This window comes from Coenobita brevimanus, chromosome 11 (genome assembly GCF_032717465.1).
Source record: "Coenobita brevimanus isolate Jiangsu-jjx chromosome 11, ASM3271746v2, whole genome shotgun sequence".
Lineage (NCBI taxonomy): Eukaryota > Metazoa > Arthropoda > Malacostraca > Decapoda > Coenobitidae > Coenobita > Coenobita brevimanus.
Window position 1 is genome coordinate 10,318,467 of NC_136964.1, and position 26,661 is coordinate 10,345,127.

A 26,661-nucleotide genomic window follows, 5' to 3' on the forward strand; every position below is an offset into this window, starting at 1 on the left:
TTCTACCGGCACCTACCATTACTACCACCACGTGAACCTACCAGCACTGCCACTACCACCACCTTCCGTCACTCCCTACCACCATTACCTACCACAACTACCACCAGCGACCAGCACAATGGATGAGGCGGACGCAAAGGTACTCACACACAGTAATGCTGTATTGATTTGGTTTTATATTACTAGGTACTCTCTCTCTCTCTCTCTCTCTCTCTCTCTTTCCTACTACTACTACTACTACTTCGAAGGTAAAAACGCCTCAGTGACTCTCTCTCTCTCTCTCTCTCTCTTGTAGCCCTATGTAACTCTCACCTCTTCTCTCCGCCTCCTCTTCCTTCCCTTCTCCTCTCCGCCTCCCTCTCCTTCCCCTCCCTCTCTCCCCCTCTCCTCCCTTTTCAATTATTTTTTTTTTATTCCCTCCCCTCCCCTCCCTTCTCTCCTCCCCTCCCCTCTTCCATCCCTTCCCTTCATAACCACTATTATTCCATCCCCTACCCTCTCCTCCCTCCCTCCCTCCCTCTCCCCTTCCCCCTCCCTCCCTCCCCTCCCCGACCTTCGACCTATACTGTACCCCTCCCCTCCCCTCCCCTCTCCCCTCTCCTCTCCTCCATCTGTCAGGTATTTCTCTCTCCACCCCCTCCTCCAACCAGTTCCTCCACCCAACTCTCCCCACCCAGCCAGTTCCCCTACCCCTCACCCCATCTCTCTCTCTCTCAGCCTTTCCACCCTCACCTCTTCCTTATCCTTCCCCATTCTCTCTCTCTCTCTCTCTCAACCCTGCGCAACCACACCCACCTCTCTTCTTCCTCCTCCTCCCCCACAAAACCCACCTCAACCACTACCCAACCTCATACCTGTCCACACCCATCCCACCTACCTGGAGAGAGAGGGGGGGAGGGAGGGGGGAGAAGGGGAGAGAAGAGCAGTCTGGGAGAATTCGTCCTAGCACCAAAGTCGGCAAATGTGAAGTCAAACCACCACCAACACAAACCTAAATTAATTTCTCAAAGGTAAAATAACTCACCTTGATTATAGAGCCAATGTAACGCTATAATTAAACATTTAAAATTACAGAACAGGTGGGATGATATTTTTAGCCGAGTCTGTAGCGCGCCGAAATGATCAACAACAATGTTTGTACGTGTGTATGTGTGTGTGCGTCGAAAGGTGCTGAGTTAGTGTGTATAGACGGTGGTTGTGTGCGGCTGTGTGCGTTCTTAGCCTAGCAAATCTATTATCACTATCACACAGCCTTCTAACACTACAAATCTTCCGTGTGTGTGTGTGTGTATGTGTGTGTGTGGATTGGTGTGTGTGTGTGTGTGTGTGTTGAGTGTATGTTGTTATGTGTGGGTAAAATTGCATCTCAGCCTACCTCTTCTTCTTCTAACATACCATACACCCTTCTAACAATACAATCTGTCATATACTGAGTGTAGATCTGATGTTCGTATGTGGATGAGTTAGAGACAGGAAGGTATTAAGTACATCTCAGTCTACCCCTTCCCTTTCTACCAAATCCACTATCCCTACCATACACCCTTCAAACATTAAAATCTACCGTGTATTATGTGTGGATTTGGTGTTTGTGATTTTAGTGTTATAAGGATATAAAGGCATCTCAGGCTACCTCTTCGCCTTCTCACAGGTCTACTATTACTGACGTATCCTCCTAAAAGTTTGTATATGGTATGGTTTCCGTGAGAGAGAGAGAGAGAGAGAGAGAGAGAGAGAGAGAGAGAGAGAGAGAGAGAGAGAGATAACATATAACACGTCCCTGGAGTAACAACATACATAGCACACAATACAATCTCCACTCACCTTCACAGAACCAGTACATTTAACTCTCTCACTTCTACACTTCCCTCAGCTGAACAAACACCTACATTTCCCTCAGCTGAACAAACACACACATTTCCCTCAACTGAACAAACACCTACATTTCCCTCAGCTGAACAAACACCTACATTTCCCTCAGCTGAACAAACACCTACACTTCCCTCAGCTGAACAAACACTTACACTTCCCTGGGCTGAACAAACACCTACATTTCCCTCACTGAACAAACACCTACATTTCCCTCAACTGAACAAACACCTACACTTCCCTCAGCTGAACAAACACCTACATTTCCCTCAGCTGAACAAACACCTACACTTCCCTCAGCTGAACAAACACCTACATTTCCCTCAACTTAACTCGCTGGATACACACCTGAATTAAGTGCATCTTTAGCGAGAAAATGATAAATCGATTTTTTAAAAGTGATCCTCCTGAATTACGTGCATCTTTAGCGAGAAAGTAAATCGATTTTTAAAAAGTAATCTACGGGTTTACAGTATGAGTGAAGGGGAGTCAAGGAAAGGACTTCTGTAATGAGTATTCGAATATAATTTAATTTCTAGATGCCGAGAATCAAGTGTAAAGGATCCGTCTGTCTTCCCTTATCATTAACACCAAATTATTTAACTCAATTTACGTGATATAACTTCCCACCTGTACTGCTGCGTATTCTAAGATATTTTAATTTGATTCTAGATACCGAGAAGCAAGTGTAAGGACCCTGTCTGTCTTCCCTTCTCATTAACACCAAATGATTTAACTCTATGTGATATACCTTTCCTGTGGGCTAAAGAAATTCCCTCAGATGAAGAACATTGTCTCATGTTACACAGAGAAAAATATCTATGTGAAATACGTAAGTGATTTTAAAATATTTAAGTGATTTCAAAATATCTATGTGATTTCAAAATATCTAAGTGATTTCAAAATATCTAAGTGATTTCAAAATACTTAAGTGATTTCAAAATATCTAAGTGATTTCAAAATATCTATGATTTCAAAATATCTAAGTGATTTCAAAATATCTATGATTTCAAAATATCTAAGTGATTTCAAAATATCTACGTGATTTCAAAATAATGTGATTTCAAAATATCTATGATTTCAAAATATCTAAGTGATTTCCAAATATCTAAGTGATTTCAAAATATCCATGTGATTTCCAAATATCTAAGTGATTTCAAAATAATGTGATTTCAAAATATCTAAGTGATTTCAAAATATCCATGTGATTTCAAAATATCTAAGTGATTTCAAAACAAGGAAAGGATTTTTTTTTTATGCTAGGAAGAAGGAACCAAAGGCCACGAGCCCGCAAAACTGATCCTTCCAAGAGAAAAACAAAATACAAGAGAGAGCCAAATTCAAGATCCGATCATTTCGAGATGCCTGGACACACTGCGTTTGAAAGACTGGATATCATAGGAAGCAGGAAATACAGACAGAGGGAGACAGTTCCAGAGTTGACCTGTTGCATAAATGAAGGACTGGGAGTAACGGTTAACTCTTGCATTAGAGAGTTGGACAGAAAAGGGATGAGAGTTTGCTGTTAGACGGGTGCTATCATTCCCTCTCAGTAGGGCAAGACATAAACTGTATATCTTGCTCATGCTACTATCAGATTTCCTTCTAGTGATGTAATTACCTGGTCGACCCAATTATAATCTGATAATTACTCAGGGTGATTAGTGTGTTATTCTAATTGACATAAAGCACCCTCAGCCAACCACAATGTTCTATCGCTTAACGTCCTAGCGATAAGCAAGGTAAGATTGTGTGTGTGTGTGTGTGTGTGTGAGAGAGAGAGAGAGAGAGAGTGTGTGTGTGTGTGTGTGTGTGTGTGTGTGTGTGTGTGTGTGTGTGTGTGTGTGTGTGTGTGTGTGTGTGTGTGTGTGTGTGTGTGTGTGTGTGTGTGTGTGTGTGTGTGTGAGTGTGTGTGTGTGTGTGTGTGTGTGAGAGAGAGAGAGAGAGAGAGCTTACCTACCCTGCCACGTAATTACAACACCCTCCTTTCTTTATCAACCCACTCCCCCTCTTCTATTTCACCCTCCCCTCCTCACCAGATTAATCAGTCTCACCCACACCTGGCCACAGAAAGGTGTATCGGTGCCCAAAGAAGTGTCAGTGCGTGTAGTAGTAGTAGTAGTAGTTGTTGTCGGAAAAGTAGCGTAACCAAACTATTTTAGAAACATTAAGTAGTACATGTGCAATGGCTTTCATCTATCAGCTTATTCAGTACCAGGAAAATACTATACTCCTTTCACCTTAACTTGGCCCAGGTGTTCATCCCTTTCCAACTCATTTAACGTAGCTCAGTGGCAGAACAAAAAACACTACAGCTTATTTCGCGTTGTTCAGTGGTGCAATATGGCACAGTTACGGCTCTCCATCCTTTCCATAGCACTTCTTCATGATTATATTTTCTCTTGTTACAACTCTACTCAGGATGGAAAGAAAGAAGGAAAAGTGAAGAATTACAGCAAGCCTTAATATGGGTAGATGGCAGTGTAGGAGCTGAGGGAAAATAAAGGCAGGAAGAAACACGGAAATATCAGGAAGAGAGGTAGGACAGAGGGAAGAGAGGTAGGACAGAAGAGAAGAGAGGTGGGACAGAAGAGAAGAGAGGCAGGACAGAAGAGCAGAAGAGGACAGTAAGGAGAGAAAGACTGGAGACAAGAAGGCCCCTTTTAGTCGCCTCTTACGACAAGCAGGGATACTGGGCATGTATTCTTTACCCCCATCCCAGAGGTGAATATTCAAGACGGAGAAATTAGGCCAAGTTAGAGTAAAAAGAGTATAGCATGCTCATATACAGAGACGCTTAAGGCCAATTTCTGCCGTCGTTTATTTTGAAAAATAAAATCATCACAGTACAATGACCTACCACAAAAACAAACAGCAACAGTAAGAATTGATATCGCTAACGGTTATCGGGCAGGGTCGATGAACAAGAGATAGTGGGCGGCGTTCGACCAAGCTGACGTTTCTGTGCTTCAAATAACTGCTGGTTTCGTAACTTAAAAACTGTATTCCGTGATCAAAGTAAAATAATAATAATAATAATAATAATAATTCCCTACCATAACTTCCATTGATTTCGTAAACTAACCTTGAAAAGAAAAGGATAATCAAATATTGAGTCGCCTGAAAGTAACTGCTGACGGGAGACAAAATCCCAATGGCGGGAGTTGTCTGTTTACGGTTTCTACAGTAAATTCATTCCACACATGACTACAGTACAACAACCCCTCCCTCACACCACTCCCTATGACTCACGCAGCTAAAACAACCATAAAACACACACACACACACACACACACACACACACACACTAAAAAAAAACGCAGTCCCTACACCTAGATTAACCCTCCACCCACCCACGCACTGGACGCACTCATTTAAAATTCCCAGCAACCTTTTCCTAGGCGATTTATTTTGTTTATCCTCTTATTGTCCTCTGCTGTTACATAAATCCTTCCAGTTTCGCCATAATCTGCATAAATAACGTATAAAAGGATAATACTCCGCTATATTCAGAAATAAATCGGTAAGGAAGGGGTGTTAGGGTGCTTCCTTAACCGGTGAGAGTACAACCCTACATGAGGGAGGGCAACTTGATGTGGCAGGAGTGTTGTTAGTTCCCCTGATTTACGTTCTCTCTCTCTCTCTCCAGACGACTTTATTCAATTTACGAGACATTTAGACTTTGGGTAGAAAGAATATGCTAAAAATAAGTCACCGGAATCAGTGTATTAAGGAAATATTGAGTCGGAAAGAGAATTTTAAATCTTCCGTTCTGACTGCGATACGGACCATGGTGCAGCGTAATGTATAAGTGCGGGTTTAATCACCTTTGAAATAACACCCGACTTGTGATACGTGTTATCAATGAGGATGATTGATTTACACACACGCCTGACTACACACACACGCCTGACTACACACACACACACACACACACACACACACAATATACTGAATACTGCACATACACAGGTACACACTAGGGTACAAAAGCATACATCAATACACGTACAGAACATGTATACACATAATACGCTTACATGCACATACACAAACCATACATACCTACACATAATACGTTTACATACACACACAAAGCATACATACATAATACGCATACATACATACACAAATCATACATACATACCTACACGTAATACACACATCATCATACATGCACATCAGATTAAGTATGGCAGATAAAAGCATATGGGATTCTATTAATAAAGAATTACTATATACGAACCTCCCCCCCCTTCTCTCTCTCTCTCTCTCTCTCTCTCTCTCTCTCTCATTCTTCACACAAATATTTCGAACCTAATGTACAGTATATTGACTATTTTCATTTTATTCAGTTTAATTCAAATATCCTAATGAAGCCCTCTAGCAAAGAAAGATCCCTATTTTCTATACTCCGCTCACATCAACCTGGCATATAGCATGAATGTTGACCTGTAACAAGATATTAACATTAGAATTTGGTGCTAGTCACGAAAAAGTGCCACTGAAAGGATGTAGAGCCATAGTACTGTCTTATTCTGATGCCAAGTTCGGAAAATAAACTGCAAAGGGACGAAAATTTGGACCAAGATAAGGTAAAAAACAAAAAAAAATGGAGGGCACGTATAATTAATCTGGTGTATGGATTTGTTATTTAATTTTTCCTTCCTCTATTCATCTTCTGCAATAAATAAATAAATAAACAATAACTCAATAAATAGTCCTATGGTGACGATTTCTTCTATTTATTCAGACAACCTTCGGATGTTTAACTGTAAATTTCCTAGCTTGATCTCAATTCTGTCACCTCTCACTGCATGACTGTGTAATGACTCCGCCCCTGACCCACCCCTCACTGCATGACGCGATCTGTCTCCTTTACACAATCACAATCTATCATCAACATCAACTGCATTCTACTCACATCATCATCATCATCAACATCAACTGAACTCGTCACATCATCATCATCAACATCAACTGAATTCTTGTCACATCATCATCATCAACTAATTTCTACTCACAACATCATCATCAACATCAACTGAATTCTTGTCATATCATCATCATCATCATCATCGCCAGAAAAAGGGTGACTATTGTACCTCATGCTCCCACTTCCAAATCATCACCATCATCATCATCATCATCACCACCATTTTCCACTGTATAAAAATGGATTAGGTAGGATCCACGAACAAGAATAGCAAAACACAAAAATACAACTATCCACAGAGTACCTTGAGAAATGAATTACCAGCATTTATCTATTCACTAAATCATCATCATCATCATCATTATCTTCCTATGTTGGTGTAAAAATATTAATGACAGTTTTTCGTAGATGTGTGTGTGTTTTCCTAGTTCACATCCTACGTATACCTTAACACATAGGCAGTTAGGCTTGGTATGTGATGATGATAATGATGATGATGATGATGATGATATGCTCTCATTTTGATCAGTGTGAATTACAGTTCTGATGATGATAAAGATAACGGTAATGGTGATTGTGGTAACTATGATGATGACTAATAATGATAATGATGATAATAATAATAATAATAATAATAATAATTGACTATCGGATACGTTTATGTGAAGCTACAAAACATGGTGAATATTTTTGGCGTATCCGATAAGAGCCAGGATTCCAGGGGCTTGAATGATCAGTGAATGGAAGCGTGCCCCATTGGATTGGGCAAATTTGGGTTGTCTGGACATTGCTACTCCTCACCCTGCCCTAGGGTGGGAAAGGAGGTCTGGATGATGATGATGATGATGATGATGATGATGATGATGATGACGACAACTCAATATAAATACTCATCATCTTTCTCCACCCCCACAGATGCCGCTACGAGAGCCACCGGTCCACATCCGCGCCTCCTTTGGGCTGATGGGAGCGGTGGGGGTGGTGATCAACATGATTTTCTTTATCCTGGACATTATATCCGATGCACTGCTGGCATTTGTACTCTGGCGGCAGGTAGGGGAAGGGCACCATCTAAACCAGCTACACCATACTACCATACACCATCAAACCTACCACACTACCATACACCATCAAACCTACCACGCTACCATACACCATCAAACCTACCACGCTACCATACACCATCAAACCTACCACGCTACCATACACCATCAAACCTACCACGCTACCATACACCATCAAACCTACCACGCTACCATACACCATCAAACCTACCACTACCACCAATGTAATGCTAACCCACACTACCATACACCATTAACCCTACCACTCTGTCCTCAATGTAACGCTAAACCACACTACCATACACCACCAAACCTACCACTCTGCCACCACACTACCATACACCACCAAACCTACCACTCTGCCACCACACTACCATACACCTACCACTCTGCCACCACACTACCATACACCACCAAACCTACCACTCTGCCACCACACTACCATACACCTACCACTCTGCCACCACGCTACCATACACCACCAAACCTACCACACTGCCCTCAATGTAATGGTTCTCCTCACAAAACAACACACAAACACCTTTTCCCGGTTTGCTTTGTTTATAAAATCTCAAAAATGTTTGCATGGGTCGGCCTTGGTCACCTAATGGCGGCTCTCCACACACCTTCATCCCTCTCAGCCACTCTATTCGGTAAAATTAAGATACACTTCATTAACCTCGTCACTAGAGAGAGACAGACAGACAGACAGAGATCCAGCAATTTTTTTTCCTACCTGGGGCCCTCCTGTCATACAAAATCACAAAGGGAAAATAAAACTAACTAGATTATTATATCATCGAAGTCTATCTATCTATTCATCTGTAGCCCAACGCCCTAATCCAGCAAAGGGTGGCCGCTGACAAAACGCCTCCAAGTCGCTTTGTCACCCACCATTTGACTGCCCTCCCCCCAACTCACTCCCCCCTCCTTCATAGACTGTACCCCTCAACTCCATCCCTCCACCTCATCCTCGGTCTCCCCTTCCCTCTCCCTCCCTCCACCTACATACACCCTCTTAGTCTTTCATTCTCTCCACACGTCCAAACCACCTCAGTATCATCGTAATGGAGTTCATATCTATTCCCACTTTCGCAGGCTGAAGAAGAGAAGCAGCCAGAGCCTCTAACCTGGTTCATAATCACCATAGGCATCATCATCGCGCCCATGGTAATCATCAATATCATCAGGTGAGATTTGACAGTCTACATGATACTTAAACTCATTCTAGGTGATGCTAAACTGTCTATCTATCTATCTACTTCCAGACGCCTTCATCCCGTAAGAGGTGGCCACAAACAAATCACTTCCATGTCGCCCTGTCCCCCGCCATTTCATTGCCCTGCTCCCAGCTCTCACCCCCTCTCTCATATACCTCTCCACTCCATCCCTCCATCTCATCCTTGGCCTCCCCCTCCCTCTCCCCCCCTCCACCTCACTCACATACGCTTTCCTCGCCAGTTTCTCAGTCTCCATCCTCTCCATATGGCCAAACACACTCACTCAGTTATTAACCTTTACAAAAAAAACTCATTCTAATTGATATTTAAACATTCACTACATTTCTTCAGTATTTCCCAAGTAACACTGCCCTTTGTCTCAATCTAGAGTGCTCGGTTTTAACATTCTGACATTCAAATTCATTCTGCGGTCATTTTTAACATTATATTTCAGCTAATTCTCTTTAACATTCTGATATTCAAAATTATTCTGTTATCAAATTTAACATGATTTTTCAACTAATTCTCCTAACATTCAGATATTCAAATTCATTCTGCTATCCATTTTAACACTATATTTCAACTATTTCTCTCTAACATTCTGATATAAATTCATTCTGCTATCAATTTTAACATAACGATATTTCAACTAATTCTCTCTAACATTCTGATATTCAAACTAATTCTGCTATCAATTTTAACAATGATATTTCAACTAATTCTCTCTAACATTCTGATATTCACATTCATTCTGCTATCAATTTTAACATGATCCTTCAACTAATTCTCTCTAACATTCTGATATTCAAATTCATTCTGCTATCAATTTTAACATAACGATATTTCAACTAATTCTCTCTAACATTCTGATATTCAAATTCATTCTGCTGATAATTCTCTCTAACATACTGATATTCAAATTCATTCTGCTATCAATTTTAACACTATATTTCAACTAATTCTCTCTAACATTCTGATATTCAAATTCATTCTTCAATCACTTCTAACACTCTATCAGTTAATAATGGTATTGCTTCTTTTTCCCAATAAACTCTGCTCCTTCTCAATCTACTCATGATTTCAACATTCTTATATTCCTGCTGTATACTATATCCCTGGGTGGGAAAAGAGGTTTGGATGATGATGATGATGATGATGATGGGAAAAAGAGGTCTAAATGATGATGGTGATGATGATGATGATGGGAAAAGAGGTCTAAATGATGATGATGATGATGGTGGTGATGGGAAAAGTGGTCTAAATGATGATGATGATGATGATGGTGGTGGTGATGGGAAAAGTGGTCTAAATGATGATGATGATGATGATGATAATAATGGGAAAAGAGGTCTGGATGATGATGATGATAGTGATGATGATGATGATGGGAAAATGAGGTCTGGATGATGATGATGATAGTGATGATGATGATGATGGGAAAATGAGGTCTGGATGATAAAGATGATGATGATGATGATGATGATGATGATGATAATAATAATAATAATAATAATAATGATATCCTTATGTGTTGCAGCATGGTGTGGTATAACCAGAACAAGCAGTGCCTGGGAGATTACTGCATATTACACAAGATGAGCAAGTTCGAGATAGCCATTAGAATTATTGTGCATCTCTTCCTCCTGGGACCAATCATACGGTAAAAAAAAGTTTGGCACATTCGACATGGAGGCGATTTGTTTGTGGCCACCCCTTACAGGATTAAGGCATCTGGCAATAGATAGATAGGCATTCACTCCAACCTGACAAAGATCCCTAACTCCTTTCAGTTCAGTTGACGGCCAGGTGTAGTCAGATTGGCGGGTTGATCTGACTGCAGTTCTTTCACCCTACCTATCTATCTATCTATTGCCAGACACCTTAATCCCGTAAGGGGTGGCCACAAACAAATCGCCTCCATGTTGCCCTGTCCCCTGCCATTTCACTGCCCTGCTCCCAGCTCAGAACCCCCTCTCTCATATACCTCTCCACTCCATCCCAGCATCTGATCCTTGGCCTCCCCCTCCCTTATTAAATTTCACAAAACCATAACACAGTATTCAGGGTATGGGATTGGCTCAGTTCCATCAGGTGAAAGCAAACTGAACCTATCTATCTATCTATATATGGCCAGACACCTCAATACCAAAAGGGGTGGTCACAAACAAATAGCCTCCATGTCGCCCTGTCTCCTGCCATTTCGCTGCCCTCCCCCTAACTCACACCTCCTCCATATACTTCTCCACTCCATCCCTCCATCTGAATATAACTCACATATACTTTCATGACAGGTACGTGGATATTATAAGATACGGGACCAAGATGCGGCGAGAAACCAAGCAAGTGGAGATGGGAGAGTATGGGGAGACGATACTACGAAGGACACCAAAGGGAGAAGTGTACGCCGTCCTCCAAATGGTAGGGTTATATAGAAATGAGACAGATTATCCTTCTCATTTTAACTATCTATCCATTGCCACACCTTAATCCCGTACGAGGTGGCCACAAACAAATCACCCCCATGTTGTCCTGTCCCCCATCATTTCACTGCCTTGTTCAGCTCGCACCCTCCCCTCTCTCATATACCTCTCCACTCCATCTCTCCATCTCATCCTTGGCCTTCCCCTCCCTCACCCCCGCTCCATCTCACTCATATACACACTCCTCGTCAGTCTCTCACTCTCCATCCTCTCCACATGGCCAAACCACCTCAAATGTGTTTCTCCTAACGCTTTTAACAAGTAGGGTAATTTCCCTGTTAATACTGCAGATGTGTTCCTTAAATACGTAATGTCCTTGTTAATTTATTCTTGCTTATACCCGTGGCCTCTTGTTCTGTAGGGATTTATAAAGACTACATAAATTTTAACCCCTCCACTTCAAAATACCTATCCTGCACTGAGTGAAATGAAAAAATAAATGAGAAATACATGCCTGGGCTCAATGGGTTAAACACACACACACACACACACACACACACACACACACACACACACACACACACACACACACACACACACACACACACACACACACAAGGCAAATGAATTACAGCAAGAATTAATATCCTAGAAAATGATTATTGTACTACTCGTCAGGTAATGTCGCGGGACACGGCCATGCTGGATATGATGCACAGTTTCCTGCAGGACGCCCCACAACTCATCTTCCAAATATTCCTCCTCTACCGCAGCCCAGAAATTGCTACAAGTGCCAGTAAGTGCAGTATTATCCATTACCAAGTTCAAATTCTTTTATTACTAAACTCAGTCGGGCCCACTGTCTTCAGCTGAGGATGGTAGTGGGCATTTTCAAAAAATAATCAGGCAGGAAGGAATAATAAAGACTTTGCAGCAAGCCATAATACCGGTTTATGGCAGTGAAGGAGTAGAGGGAAAACAAAGACTGGATGAAACATAGAAATATCAAGAAGAGAGGTAGGACAGAAGAGGAGAGTAAGGAGAGAAAGGCTGGAGACAAAAAGGTCTCTTACGACAAGCAGGGATACTGGGGAAATATTCTTTACCCCCATACCCAGGGGTAAATTAATCAGGAGGGAATTCTTAAGTCTGAACCTTTTTTTTTTTTATTATTATTATTTTTTTTTTACTATGTGCCAGTAGGTTGAAGGTGTTCCAAAATTTCATAGGTTTTTCCACACATCAGGCACTCCTCACTAAAGGAAACTAACAAATCAGTTTTATACAATGGGTAGAGCTGCCAATGTAACTTTACTATGCAAATTTTCTATAAGTTACTGTGGACTTAAATCGGAAAAATTAATGTAAAAAAAGGGGAAAAGAAAAGAAAAAAGAAAACTAAAAAAGCACCTTATAGCATGGACTTTCTGTACTGCACCTTAAAATGTACTAAACTATGAAAACGGTAAAATGTGATTGTCAGGTGCCATTTTGGTCTTCTCACTGCAAATGCAATGCAACTATGAAGGACTGTGTTGCAAGTTTTAGCTAACTGTGGTTACTGTTGTCATAATTATCAGTACTGTACACAGGGTTAAGTCTGTGGAGTAAATTTAGGTCTGTAAAGAGTATTCATGGTGTTTAATGTTTGTGGGGATTAAGGGAACATAACTCCAGTGAACTCTGAGAATATACTGTATCATTTTTCTCCTCACAGCAACTGCAGTGCAAGTATGGAAGATTGTGTTGGGTGTGATGGCTATATCATGGTCACTGGTGTCGTATCAGGATGAACTGCGTCGTGCCGTGCCAGACAAGGACCCACTAACCTGCTGCGGTACATCAACGTGTCTTATGTGGCGCGCATCCATGGTTGCATCAAGGGTTATTGCTATAGGATCGTTCACTGCCATATATGTAAGTTATTCCTCAACACAATATAGCTGGCACATAATCTACTCTGCCCTCATTGTGAACAGGCCTCCCACAACACATATCACACTTCTATCTATCTATAGACCGACACCCTAATCCCGCAAAGGGTGGTCACAGACAAAACGCCTCCAAGTCCCTGTCACCCACCATTTGACTGCCCTCCCTCATGTACCTCTCAACTCTATCCCTCCACTTCATCCTTGGTCTCCCCCTCCCTCTCCCTCCCTCCACTTCACCTACATACACCCTCTTAGTCAGTCTTTCATTCTTCATTCTTACCACATGCATATCACTCACACAACACAAGCAGTCCTTCAATAAAACCTCAGCAAAATCTTTCTTCCCAGTTAAAAAAGCTGGGTCAAAAATTACAATCCATTACGAGGAGAGTGTATGTGAGCGAGGTGGAGGGGAGGGGAGGGAGGAGGAGGCCAAGGATGAGATGGAGGGATGGAGTGCAGAGGTATATGAGAGATGGGGATGTGAGCTGGGATCAGGGCAATGAAATGGAAAGGGACAGGGCAACATGGAGGCGATTTGTTTGTGGCCACCCCTTATGGGATTGAGGCATCTGGCAATAGGTAGACAGACAGACAAACCATGTACTGTACTGGAATACTGCACTGAGTCTGAATTACAACACCAATCCCACTAATGTCCAGTGTTAGTTTCTCTCAGTATAATCATTTCCCCAACAGCCCCCAAACGACGAGCACACACTGTTCAGTATCTACATGAGTGATGATGGCACTGTGTACATCCCCTTCACTATCATCAGTATCTGCGTTCTGGCAGCCCACTGGCTCATCATGACAGCGTGGATACATGCACAGGTAACATATCACATACCTCAATGACTTCTTCACTTAGTTCTCGTCTGATGATGGTAAAAAATGAATGGATGGTAATGTGAATGGATAAATGGATGGATGATGGACAGATGGATGGATGGATGATGAATAGATTGATGGAGAGATGTGAAATGAATGAATGATGGATGGATAGATGAATGGACAACAAATTGATGGATGGATGAGTGAATGGATAAATAGGTGGATGCTGGATAGATGGATGGATGGATGATGAATAGATTGATGGACAGATGTGAACTGAATGATGAATGAATGATGGATGGATAGATGAAGAGAGTAGACTGATGGATGGATGAACTGACTGATGAACGGACGGTTGGCTGGACAGATGAATAGGTACAAAAATAATGAGATGAGTCTAATTCTTCCACTTCTCACAGCCTCTATTTTATCATCAGGGCACAAACTTCTGCTCAGACGAGGACGACACCAAACACCCTATACTGGAGCTTGCGTACAACTGCATAATGGGGATTGTGCACATCTTCTGTTACATCAACGTCAAGGATACTCCCTCCCGTAGGCGCATGGCATTCTACTACACTTTCTGCCTTATTGAGAACACTGCTATGATTGCTGTTTGGTGTGTTGAGGTGAGTGACAAATAATATGCTATGGCTACTTACTATACAGTACTGTAGGTGCTGGGGTGCCTTCATGTGGTGGCACTGATAGAACTGGGTGGTTTCACTGCCTGGTTATACAAATATCCCTCAGTTCTCTCCCTATCCCCCCAAATGAGGATGATGGACAGCAAGAGTGTAATTTCAACCTGCAGTCAACTGGGTTCACATTCAGATGAGCCTGGGGTTGCAGCTACTACTATACCACGGCTCATTTATCAACCCACAAGTGTCAAATGGGCAACTTACTTTAAACCCCTGTGCCTGGGGATATCCTTTTCATATAGTTCTCATCTTCTACTGATGATGTTAATCTGTTTAAGACAGACTTTGAACTGGAAGGGCTTGGTATAGCAGTAACTAGCCCTTCCAACAGGAGAGACCTTTCTTATGTTGGATAAAACCATCGGATAGTAGCAAGCATAAACTAAAAAGGACGTCACTCGTAAGGTGGCCTACACTTCCTATGTTAGGCCTCAGAAACCCTCTGGTCTACAATACGGTATTGATATTTTTCTCTGCAAAATGACCAAAATCTACAACTGCATATTTCAACTTATCACCACAGCACAACAATGGAACCTACAGAGGTGTTTTTGGTGTCTACTGAAACAAAATAATGTAGCTTTTAATTGTGTTCTTAGTGTTGCACAGTATCCTTATCATTAAAGAAAGTGTATATGTTGCCCACTTTAAGTAGGAGTAAAAATGCCAGCTCTCCATCTTGAATGTTGAATTGTAACAAGAGATAACACTAAAATAAGGTGCTAGTAGCCAAGATATTCTAAGGAATGGATGCCATGTCAGAGTACTGCCATATTCTGTTGGTAAACTGGAAGCAATAACCTGCAAATGGATGAAAATCTCCCTAAGGTAAAATAAATAAACTACAGGTATATTTAAAAATCAGCAAAAACTGTATATCTGACCAAGGTGTAAGGGTTAATGTTGTCCTATAATACCTATCCTGTATAAGAATATCACTGTCTTGTACCATATATTCTATCACAATCATCCCCAACTCTTTCAGATGGAGCCAACATTTTTGAGTGTGTGGTTCCGGGCAACAATCGTGTTTGCGGTGGAACTGCTGTGGGTGATTGGCATTTGCTGTATTATTGGCTACTACGCCTTCCTGCACCCCGACAAGGATAACATTGGCACCAACAGGAACGCTGCATCTTGGCGAAGGTGAAAACACAGTATAAGAATGGACAACACTCCTCATTTGTTATCCAGGGAATGTGCTGGCAAAACACTGCTTAAGTAATGCAACATATCATCAAAATGGCTCAGCCTTACTCTTATGGAACCCTCAAACTGGGGCCGGCCATGGTACACCTCAAGATTTTTTGGATGGGCTGGAAACTTAACAATGTAATGTACTTAATTCGGTTTCAAATACTGTTTGTGTGTTTTTTTTATGGACAATGCTTTCAGATAATGTGTAGTGTTTTCTTTTTGTGCAGAAAGAAGTAGTCAAGTGCAAAAGCCTGTAAAACTTGTACCTTCTAAAGAAAATTCCAAATAAGAGCCACTACTCTGCAAAAACAGAAATTGCTGGGAAAATGAAATATATGAAGTGTACAGTGATATGACTTGAAAAATTACGAGTCTCAGCTTGGACTTGGACCGTGTGTACTTATGGCTTAGTATCCTGCCTAAGAGTAATGACTGTGTGACTAGATTACGTGAAGATGGACGCTAATTCATCAACTACCATATCAAGCAGTGTGGAGAGTCGCCATTAAGTGACTGAGGTTGACACACACATGGATGTTGGAGATTTTATGAACAAAAATTATACAAACCTGAACTTGATATGAAACAACAAAGTAATTACAAGACACACGCATGGATGTTGAAGATTTTAAAAACAAAAATGATATGAACCTGAACTTGACGGGAAACAACAAAGTGATTATAAGTGTTAAATCATAAGTCACTTAAGTAAACAGTAGGGGGGCGCGGTAGCACAGTGGTAGCACGCTGGACTCGTAATCGGGGGATTGCGAGTTCGAGCCTCGCCCAGGCTGCCGTGCCGTTAGTGGTAGCTCGCTCCTGTAACCCTAGCGGGGCTATATAGTCCAATACAGGGCTTAGCTCGGGGGAACTCCATTTCTCCCACTTTAAGTAAACAGTAGCCAAGGAGTACTGTACCTGTCCATATTAAATAAAGTGACCAATCAATATCTGTGATGCCCAGATTATTACTGGGGTTTCCTATACTAAGCTCACTTAGTTGTATAGTAAGTCCTTGTTATAAGTCGTCATTTTATGTACCTTTTTACTTTTAAGTTCACAATAAACCACAATAAAATTTCAGAGACTGTCCATGAAAGTTCCATTGTTTTAAGTTGATAGGTCAATTTCTCCCAGTTATATGGATAGTTATACTGGCCATGTGGAGAGGATGGAGAGTGACAGACTGACGAGGAGAGTGTATATGAGTGAGGTGGAGGAGGGGGAGAGGGAGGGGGAGGCCCAGGATGAGATGGGAGGATGGAGTGGAGAGGTACATGAAAGAGGGGGGTGTGAGCTGGAAGCGGGGCAGTGAAGTGCTGGGGGACAGGGTGACATGGAGGCGATTTGTTTGTGGCCACCCCTTATGGGATTGGGCGTCTGGCAATAGATAGACAGATAGATATATGGACAAAGTTGAGATATTCTGGAACTCATCCCTGACATATTTAGAACCCCCTACATATCGTTTTTGTAAATATATCCTCAATCATCATCGCAACCATTCATCTTCCACATTCTCGGCTGCATTAAAACAAAGTACTGTAAGGTTTTAATGACACTCATGGCCCCGTTATTAAGCCTTATTGTGAAAAAGTGCAAGCAAGCCCCTACTTTTAAACTGTCATATACCTGTACTGTATTTAACACCTGTAATTGCTAGGGGAGGGGTGTGTGAGTTGGGGGGAGGACAGTCAAATGGTGGGTGACAGAGTGACTTGGAGGCGTTTTGTCTGGGCCATCCTTTGTGGGATTAGGGCATTGGACTATAGATAAATAGATAGCATTGACTGATATGGTCACCCTGCATCCTATATTACACCTTAGAGTCAGCAATGCTATGGAAAGGTTAGACATGGACTAAAAATTTCACATGCTTCAGAAATTATCATGAAAACCAAGAGCTTGTACACACCTTTATACCCTAAGTCTTAATAAACAGGGGACAATCTCCTTTTGAGAGGAAAACAGTAGTCTAAGATGCATGAGGCCAGAATGCTACTTTAAGTGAAACAACTGAAGTGATACATAATTAGGTTCTTCGGTTTCACTCTCATCTTAAATGTCAGGACCAACTTGCCTAGCCCCAGGTTCCTATGCTCCTCTGTGGGGAGATATAGGATTGGATGATGGATGGATGGATGGCAAAGGGGTTAGATGCTACATACACTGGCCTCATATCCACAATCCCTTCAATTTTAAGACATTTTTCCACTTATTCTTGCTTCCTCTAGAGTACTTTACTTAAGCTGGAAGAGAATTTGGTAACTGCAGGGGTAGACACAGCCTTCAGTAACCCCTTCACTACTACAGGTTCCTCCCAGGTGAAATAAAACTGTCTGTAGGTACCATGTAGCAAGAATAAACTTTAAAAGCATGTTACTGCGTTTAAATTGTACTGGATTATGGAAACCTCATCTCTGGTCCCTACACTTCAATGGGCTTAGTGTATGATTGCCTGCTGCCATTATTATTATTACCTTATTATTATTATTTTTTTTTTTATTTATGGGCATCTAGTGGTCAGAGTAATGGCCTTTGCAGCATGGGTTTGACTCCCATGAGGTGGCAGGAGGTTTTTCCAATCACATAATGCCACCAGTGTATGTCAGCTGGTTATCTACCCTTAAATCTATCTATCTATCTACTGCAGGATGCCTCAATCCTGTAAGGGGTGGCCATAAACAAATCACCTCCATGTCACCCTGTCCAATTGCTAGATGCCTTAATACCATAAGAAGTGGCCACAAACAAATCGCCTCCACGTTGCCCTGTCCAACACCACTTCCCTCCCTTGCCCCCAGCTCACACACACCCTCTCATATGCCTCTCCACTCTATCCCTCCATCTCATCCTCAGCCTCCCCCTCCCTCTCCCCTCCTCCACCCTACTCGCATACACCCTTAAATGCTTTGGATTATTACAGCCCAGCCTTCAACTCCTACACTATGAAGCAAGAATACTATCTATCTTTCTATCTATAGCTCGGCGCCCTAATCCCACAAAGGGTGGGCGCATACAACACACCTCCAAGTCGCTCTGTCACCCACCATTTGACTGCCCTCCCCCCAACTCACTCCCCCTTCCCTCATATACCTCTCAACTCCAACCCTCCACTTCATCCTCGGTCTACCCCTCCCTCCACTTCACCTACATGCACCCTCTTAGTCAGTCTTTCATTCTCCATTCTCTCCACATGTCCAAACCACCTCAGTGTATACGAAACTGACTGTTCATGTGAAGAATATTTTTTGACCTATCAGGTGGAGTCGGGATTCCAGGGGCTTGGGTGGTGAGTGAATGGGAGTGTGGTTTATTCAACTGGGCAAACTTTGGTTAACATCTCATTCTATTTTTTCCCCCCTGACTATCGGACCCAATCTTTTGAGTGGGAAAGGAAGTCTGGATGATGATGACAATGATTATTATTATTATTTTTACTGTATACCTGAATTTTACGTGTTAAGAAGAGGTTACATTTGTAATTTTGTACTGCTGATTAAGGAACTGCACTATCCTACTACAATACAATACCAAGTACTTATAATAAAATACATAACTGTACTTTCTTTACTCACGTACAAAGTTATTTTCATATAAAATAAAAGTTATTGACAATATGAATGTACTTTTAAACACAATGAAGACTCCCCAGCTTGAATAAATTGTGAATGACTATGTGGCTCATCTCACTCAGCATGGTGGTGGTAGTTCTCATACTTTCGTAACTAATTTTTCTCTCTCTGGGTCCTACCTCAGCCCATCATTAGGTGGGAAGAAGGCCAGGAAATGTTGATGCTGTTGTTCATGATGATGATGATGATGACTACAATACACCTACTACAGTGCTTCAAACATGTAAATTCCTCATTATAAGTCACTTTTCTTTTCTTTTTTTTCTTTTTTTTAAAGACTAAATCTACAGTAAATAAAATTGTTCATTCGAGTTCAACTGTTACTACTGCTATCTATCCATGTATAGCCAAGTGCCTTAATTCCTTTAGGGGTAAGAACAAATGAATCACCTCCATGTTGCCCTGTTTTACTGTTGCTATCGTTCCATGTATAGCCAAATGTCTTAATTCCTTTAGGGGTGGCCACAATTGAACTACCTCCATGTTGCCCTGTACACAACCATTTAGCTGCCCTCCCTCCAACTCACACACTCCTCTCATAATCTTTCCACTCCATCCCTTCATTTCATCCAGTGTTATGCACATTATCACTTCTATGGAAAAAGCTGTATTATCTTCAAACATCCCTGATTATTAATATGAAATGGGTGTACACGTCTGAGAAGAGAAATGCTACAGGAGGAAATTCATGTCTTATGGGAGGAAAATATAAATCAAGATAATTGAGGCAAACAGCAAAATGGAGTACAAACAGCTTCTGATGTGCAGAGTATATTGATTAAAAGACAAAACAGACAAATTTTGCCAACGTATGTAGTGCTGCTCTCTGGCGTCTGTCCATTCCTCTTCTCTAGCCTTCTTTCCTTCCATCCTCTTCTGTCTTTCTTTCCTTCATTCATTCCTTGTCCTTCTGCCTACGAGTGACTTTACACTCCCTCTTCTGTCTTTCTTTCCTTCATTCTTTCCTCTTCAATCTGCCTATGGGTGACTCTACACTGACAAGTCAAATGGTTTCCTGTACACCAGGAAACCATATACTATGCTGGGTGGTAACCATATAACCAAATTTTGGTGCCTGGTAGTTTAGTGGATAATTACTGCGCTCCAATCAGATCGAGCTGGTGAGGGTTTATATCCATGGGATGGTTGGGGTTTATTGCTCACGTAATGCCACTCTGGGATGAGTGAGGCTGGTCACTCTCATCTTAAATGTCAGGACCAACTGCCCAGCCCCAAGCTCCTACGCTCCTCATAAGGCAACGTAGGATTGGATGATGGATGGATGGATGGATGGACAAGAGTGTTTAAGTGGGGCCACCAACTATTCACTCATTCAACATTGTTTTTGTTTTTTCTCTTCTCACATACTCGTCCGTTGTCAAAAAAAAACTAGGTCTCAAATTAAACAAATCTGCTCCTGAACAATACATTAAACTCCAATATGTCTCGAATTCTGAATAGTTAAGTACTCATGCTGATGTTAGACTTTTACTGTAATGAGTGACAAAGTAAAAATACATGCCCAGCAGTAAATATAATCTGGAGCAAGGTAGACTAAATCGCACTAGCCAATCTAAAGGTAACGCAACACCTAAAAGCACTGAAATATTAGTATTAGTGAGGAAACAAGATATATTTGTTCTAGATCAGTTCACCCTGAAATCTACCTAGTTTTCTTTAACGATCACCATGCCTGTTTCAGGGACGGATCTCGGAACTTTTACGTCGTATCTAACCCTCCTTGCAAATTATAAATATAGTTTAATAAGCAGATTTACGCCACTGGCTGTCAAAAATACGCAACCAGTACCGCAATCGGAAAAATTACGTGAAACCTTCAAAGATCAAGACCGCCGTCGTCATCAAAACACTGTCGCCATCAGCTGATGTAAACAACAATGGCGAGGCAAGGCACTGGATATTATTCGCAGTTTTATTCGAGTTTCATGAAGATACGAAGAAAAGACAAATGGCATCAAACTGGTGGTGCTCTCCTTGGGTTCAATATGCTAGGCCTTTTCCAGAATCCAGATGCTATCGATCCTGAAGTGAAGACAGCAAAGATAGCACAATTCAGGAACCAGACCGGCTGGGAGCGACTACGAGCAATGTTTAGCTACGATGCATACGGCAATATCAGCCCTGAACTCTCAACGGTATGACAGTTAAAATGAACTTATAAATCTTCAGTTTTGGTCAGTCATGGTTATCTTGATCCCTTTAACCTATCTACCCTAGCCTACCTAAGCTATCCTAACTACTCAACTACGGTAATCTAGAACTCACTACAAGGCATGACTGAAATCGCAAAAATCCCAGTAACTTTTGAGATTTTAGAAACCTACTACTCCATCTGAGTGCATTTCTTCTAACCTGACAGATCCCTAACCTCATTTAGCTCAGCTGACGGTTAAGTGTGGTCTAATGGAAGGGTCAACAGACTAGAAACCAAGAAGACAATCATGAAAATAATTAGATAACCTACACTAGCATAGTAATAAGCTAATGAACTAATACAAATACAGAAGCTCACTGTAGAAATAAAGTGGTCAGCTTTTTTCACTGTTGCAATGACAAGTATGACTAATGCTCCCTTGAAACTCCCTCAGCCCAATTATTATCAACTTTACACTCAATATCATCATCTTTATAATCACCATCAATGTCTTTATAATCACAATCATCATCATCTTTATAATCACCACCATCATCATCATCTATAAAATCATCATTATCATCATCTTTATAATCACCATCATCATCATCTTTATATCACCATCATCATCATCATCTTTATACCTGCCATCACCATCATCATCATTATAGCACCATCATCTTTACAATCACCATCATCATCAAAACCCTTGTATATGACTACTTAATGGGATGATGTAGGATCCAGAATCACAGAAAAATTAAGAACAAAAGTAGGAGAATATCACACGAGCATACCCACTGAAACTGATCACACAATTATTCACATATTATTTAAGCCTCTGGAATTCTGGTGACCGTAGTAATCTATCAATCTATTCATCTATCTATCACCAAATGACTTAGTCGTGAAGGAAGTGGCCATGACATCATTAGGCTGCCTTCTCCACCTCTCATTATTCCCACTCCTAAATCTCTCCAACCTGTCCCACCACCTCACCCTCGATCTTCCTCTCCCCCTTCCTTCACTCACATACACTTCATCAATCTCTCTCACTCTTCATTCACTCCACAAGGCTTAACCATTTCAAGGTACTCTTCCAAACAATTTCCTCTCCTGGTCAGTCTCTTTCCATTCCCTCCACACAATTTTCTCTCCTTCACATTCAGTCTCATAGTCAGTCTCTCCATTCCCTCCACATGTCCCTCCTAACCCTTTTCAGCACCTGTAATTGCTATCTTCCTCCCCAGGTGATGCAAGGAGCCATGATGGGCGTGTTTACAGGGACAATCCTTGGTGGCACAATGTCATCAAGAAACAGCTTTGTTGAATTCATTGAAAAGAATCAAGGAACAGCATTCCAAAACACATTCGAAGCAAAGAAACAACTGCAGAATAAGGTAACAAATGAAAATTGTGTACAGTTATTGCATATGATAAAGTATAATATTGAACTGAAATGATTCTACATGTAATTACACAAGGGTGATCAAAGGCAACATAGAGGAAGATAACTAGGAAAATGTAAAACTAATTTTTTTAGTACAGTAATTTCTCTCTTTTTAAACTTTTTTTTTTTTAAATGCCTTGGTACTGGTATAATAACTCTAAAGATTTTATACTGTAAGTACTGTTTCTTAAAATCACTCTCATCTTAAATGTCAGGACCAACTTGTCTAGCCCTGGGTTCCTATGCTCCTCGTGGGGCAATGTAGGATTGGATGATGGATGGATGGATGAATTACTGTATTTGTCTTTACCCAGTTTTTCAAGAGCCAGAGGATTTATTTGGCTGCTTCTGCCATTACAGTACTATTGTAGTCATGTTAACCATTGCATTATGGTGACATCTTTTCTGTTTTGTTCTAGCTTTAACTTTACTATTTTTTTCATAGCCGATACCTCTTGTAGTAAAGAAGTTGAAGGCCATATCTAACTCCTCTCTTTCAGGGCCCCTCCCAAGCTTAATAAAATTGCCAGGCAGTAGCAAGAATATAATACAAGGTCCTATTAGTGAAAGGGTTAACGGCACACCCACCCCACAGGTAACGATAGGGTTTGCACGTGGAGCCTGGATGCTCGGGTGGCGTTTGGGAATGTTCTGTGGCTCCTTCATGCTGTTTACCACCAGCATTGCTGTGTATCGTGGCAAATCATCCATTATTGAGTGAGTTTTTACAGTTTACTCTCTGATCTCGTATGAATTATTACAATGTTATTTTGAATTAATCGGCAATCACATTTATTCATACCATTTCAATCTGATCTTACTTTATTGAGTGAGTTTTTATAGTATACTCTCTGATTTCATATGATTTATAACAATATTATTTTGAATTTAATCGGCAAGCATATTTATTCATACCATTTCAGTCTGATCTTACATTTTAAGCTTATTTTCATACAGCAGATTTTGTCATACTTTTTCATATAGCTAAATCCTCAAATCTCTTGTTACTTTTCAAACTTTTTTATATACAGTATATATATATATATATATATATATATATATATATATATAATTTTTTTGGCAGATTTTTTCATATCTTTTTATATACCAGTAGCCAAATCCTAATGTCTTTTGTTACTTTTCACTGTTTTTCTTTCTTTAAATATAAAGTACTTTGTAAATATTTTTTAGCATACATCCTCAAATCACATGTTCAGCTAAATTTCTTGTGTTTTCCCATCAACATATATTAATTAGGAAACTACTTTTAATATTGTTTTCTTTCAGGGGGTTTGAATGATTGCTTGGCTTATTTTGTTTGGCATGCTGTTGATAATTCCCCCTTTTTTCTCATTGTTTCTGGATTCTACCTCACTCCCTCTTTACGTGGGTGGGGGGAAGTGATAAGGAGTGTGTGGGTTGCTTCACTACGCGTGCTGTTAATGGTTCTTCCACCTTCATACATTCTCTTCTCTTTTTTTTTTTCTGGATCCTACCTCAGCATGTATTTAGATGAGAATGGATGACTGATGACAGTGATGATGATGATGATGATGGGTCACAATGATAGTGGCACTGGTGGTGATTTATTATTATTACTCCCTCTTCTGTCTTTCTTTTCTTCATTCTTTCCTCTTCGCTTGTGAGTGATTCTACACTTAGTGACAATCCAAATGGTTTCCTGTACACCAGGAAACCATTTACTATGCTGGGTGGTAACCATACAACCAAATTTTGGCACCTGGTGGTTTAGTGGGTAATTAAGGCACTCCAATCAGATTGAGCCGGTGAAGGTTTATATCCAAGGGATGGTTGGGGTTTATTGTTCACGTAATGCCACTCAGGGATGAGAGAGGCTGGTCACTCTCATCTTAAATGTCAGGACCAATTTGCCTAGTCCCAAGCTCCTATGCTTCTCATGGGGCAATGTTGCATTGGATGATGGATGGATTATTATTACTATTATTATCATAATTTATTTCAGGTATATCGCAGCAGGAGGGGCAACAGGAACATTATACAAATTCAAACAAGGACCCCGAGCAGCAGTAGTGGGTGGTATAGTAGGCAGTGCACTTGGCACAGTGGCTGGATGTGTCAGCCTCACAATTATGTATCTCACAGGTCAGTAAGCCCTTGTTATATGTTGCCTTTATTCTTTTTCTCTTATTCTATCTATCCACAGCCAGACAGCTTAATCCCATAAGGGGTGGCCTAAAACAAACTGCTACCCTGTTGCCCTGTCCCCTGCAATTTCACTGCTCTCCCCCCAGCTCATAACTCTCCTCTCATATACCTCTCCACTCCATCCCTCCATTTCATCCTTGGCCTCCCCCTTCCACTCCCACCCCTCCTTCACCTCACTTACATACACTCTCCACATTAGTCTCTAGTCTCCATCCTCTCCACTTCCAAACCATCTCAGTGTATTTTCTCCTAACGCTTTCTATCACATCCACACCACGATGCTCCTTCACTTCCTCATTTGTCAGTCTGCCTCTCCATATAACTCTAAATGATCCTCTCAAATAACTCATTTCCACTGTTCTCACTTGACTTAAATCTTTCCAACAAGGCTTTACTGTAAATTAACAAGGCCATGGATGGATAGAGTAGTTTGATTGGGGGGGGGGGAGAATCAGTAATCCAGGAAAGAGCAATCAAGCAGGAAACTTTTTTTTTTTTTTTTTTCTGTCAAATGTTTTTACAGGTATTCGCTTGACTGAAACCCCTGATAATAATAATAATAATAATAATGTAATAATAATAAATACTACCAAAACCCTTGATAGTCAAAAGCTTAAAACTTTACTTTATTTCCAGGAACAACCATGGAAGAAATGAGATATTGGCAGTACCACTGGAAGGAGGAGAAAGAAGCCAAGAAGGTTGAAGCTCTACGCAAGGCTCGGGCAGAGGACCTTGACATTCTCACACTCTCACACGATCAGAATGTTGATCCAAGCAAGGCAGTATTAGGACCAAGTGTTGATGAAGGAAAGACCAAAGGCTGATACGTAGATCTGCGTTAATCATAGGATAAGTTAAGTACACCCATGTAAGAAGTGAAATAAATAACTTCTACATATGGTTCTTGAATTAATCCTTACTATGCAATGTTGTATTACAGTACCAGGGTATTTATTATATTCTGCCTAGCAAAATGTATGCCAGTGATAGCTCTCGAACACCTGTACTTTTTTCTTTCTTAGTTTCTGGAGCCTACCTCACTCTTCCTTCATG

At 41.0% G+C, this 26,661-nt stretch overlaps 2 protein-coding genes across 2 annotated transcripts in view; one reads left to right on the forward strand and one right to left on the reverse strand.

Moving 5' to 3' along the window:
* 140up (RPII140-upstream gene protein) lies at nucleotides 1–26,469 on the forward strand. Its single transcript, XM_080281337.1, is given in 14 exon segments — nucleotides 1–139; nucleotides 7,718–7,855; nucleotides 8,965–9,056; nucleotides 10,624–10,746; nucleotides 11,378–11,504; nucleotides 12,185–12,302; nucleotides 13,224–13,423; nucleotides 14,140–14,274; nucleotides 14,712–14,922; nucleotides 21,683–21,969; nucleotides 23,219–23,368; nucleotides 24,014–24,135; nucleotides 25,403–25,542; nucleotides 26,242–26,469. Coding segments are annotated over 14 exon segments (2,055 nt in total). The 5' UTR covers nucleotides 1–118; the 3' UTR covers nucleotides 26,433–26,469.
* The window catches only part of Nin (blastoderm-specific gene 25D), a 66,653-nt gene that overhangs the window by 32,902 nt on the left and 7,090 nt on the right, over nucleotides 1–26,661 (reverse strand). The gene's annotated exons all lie outside the window — the stretch shown is intronic.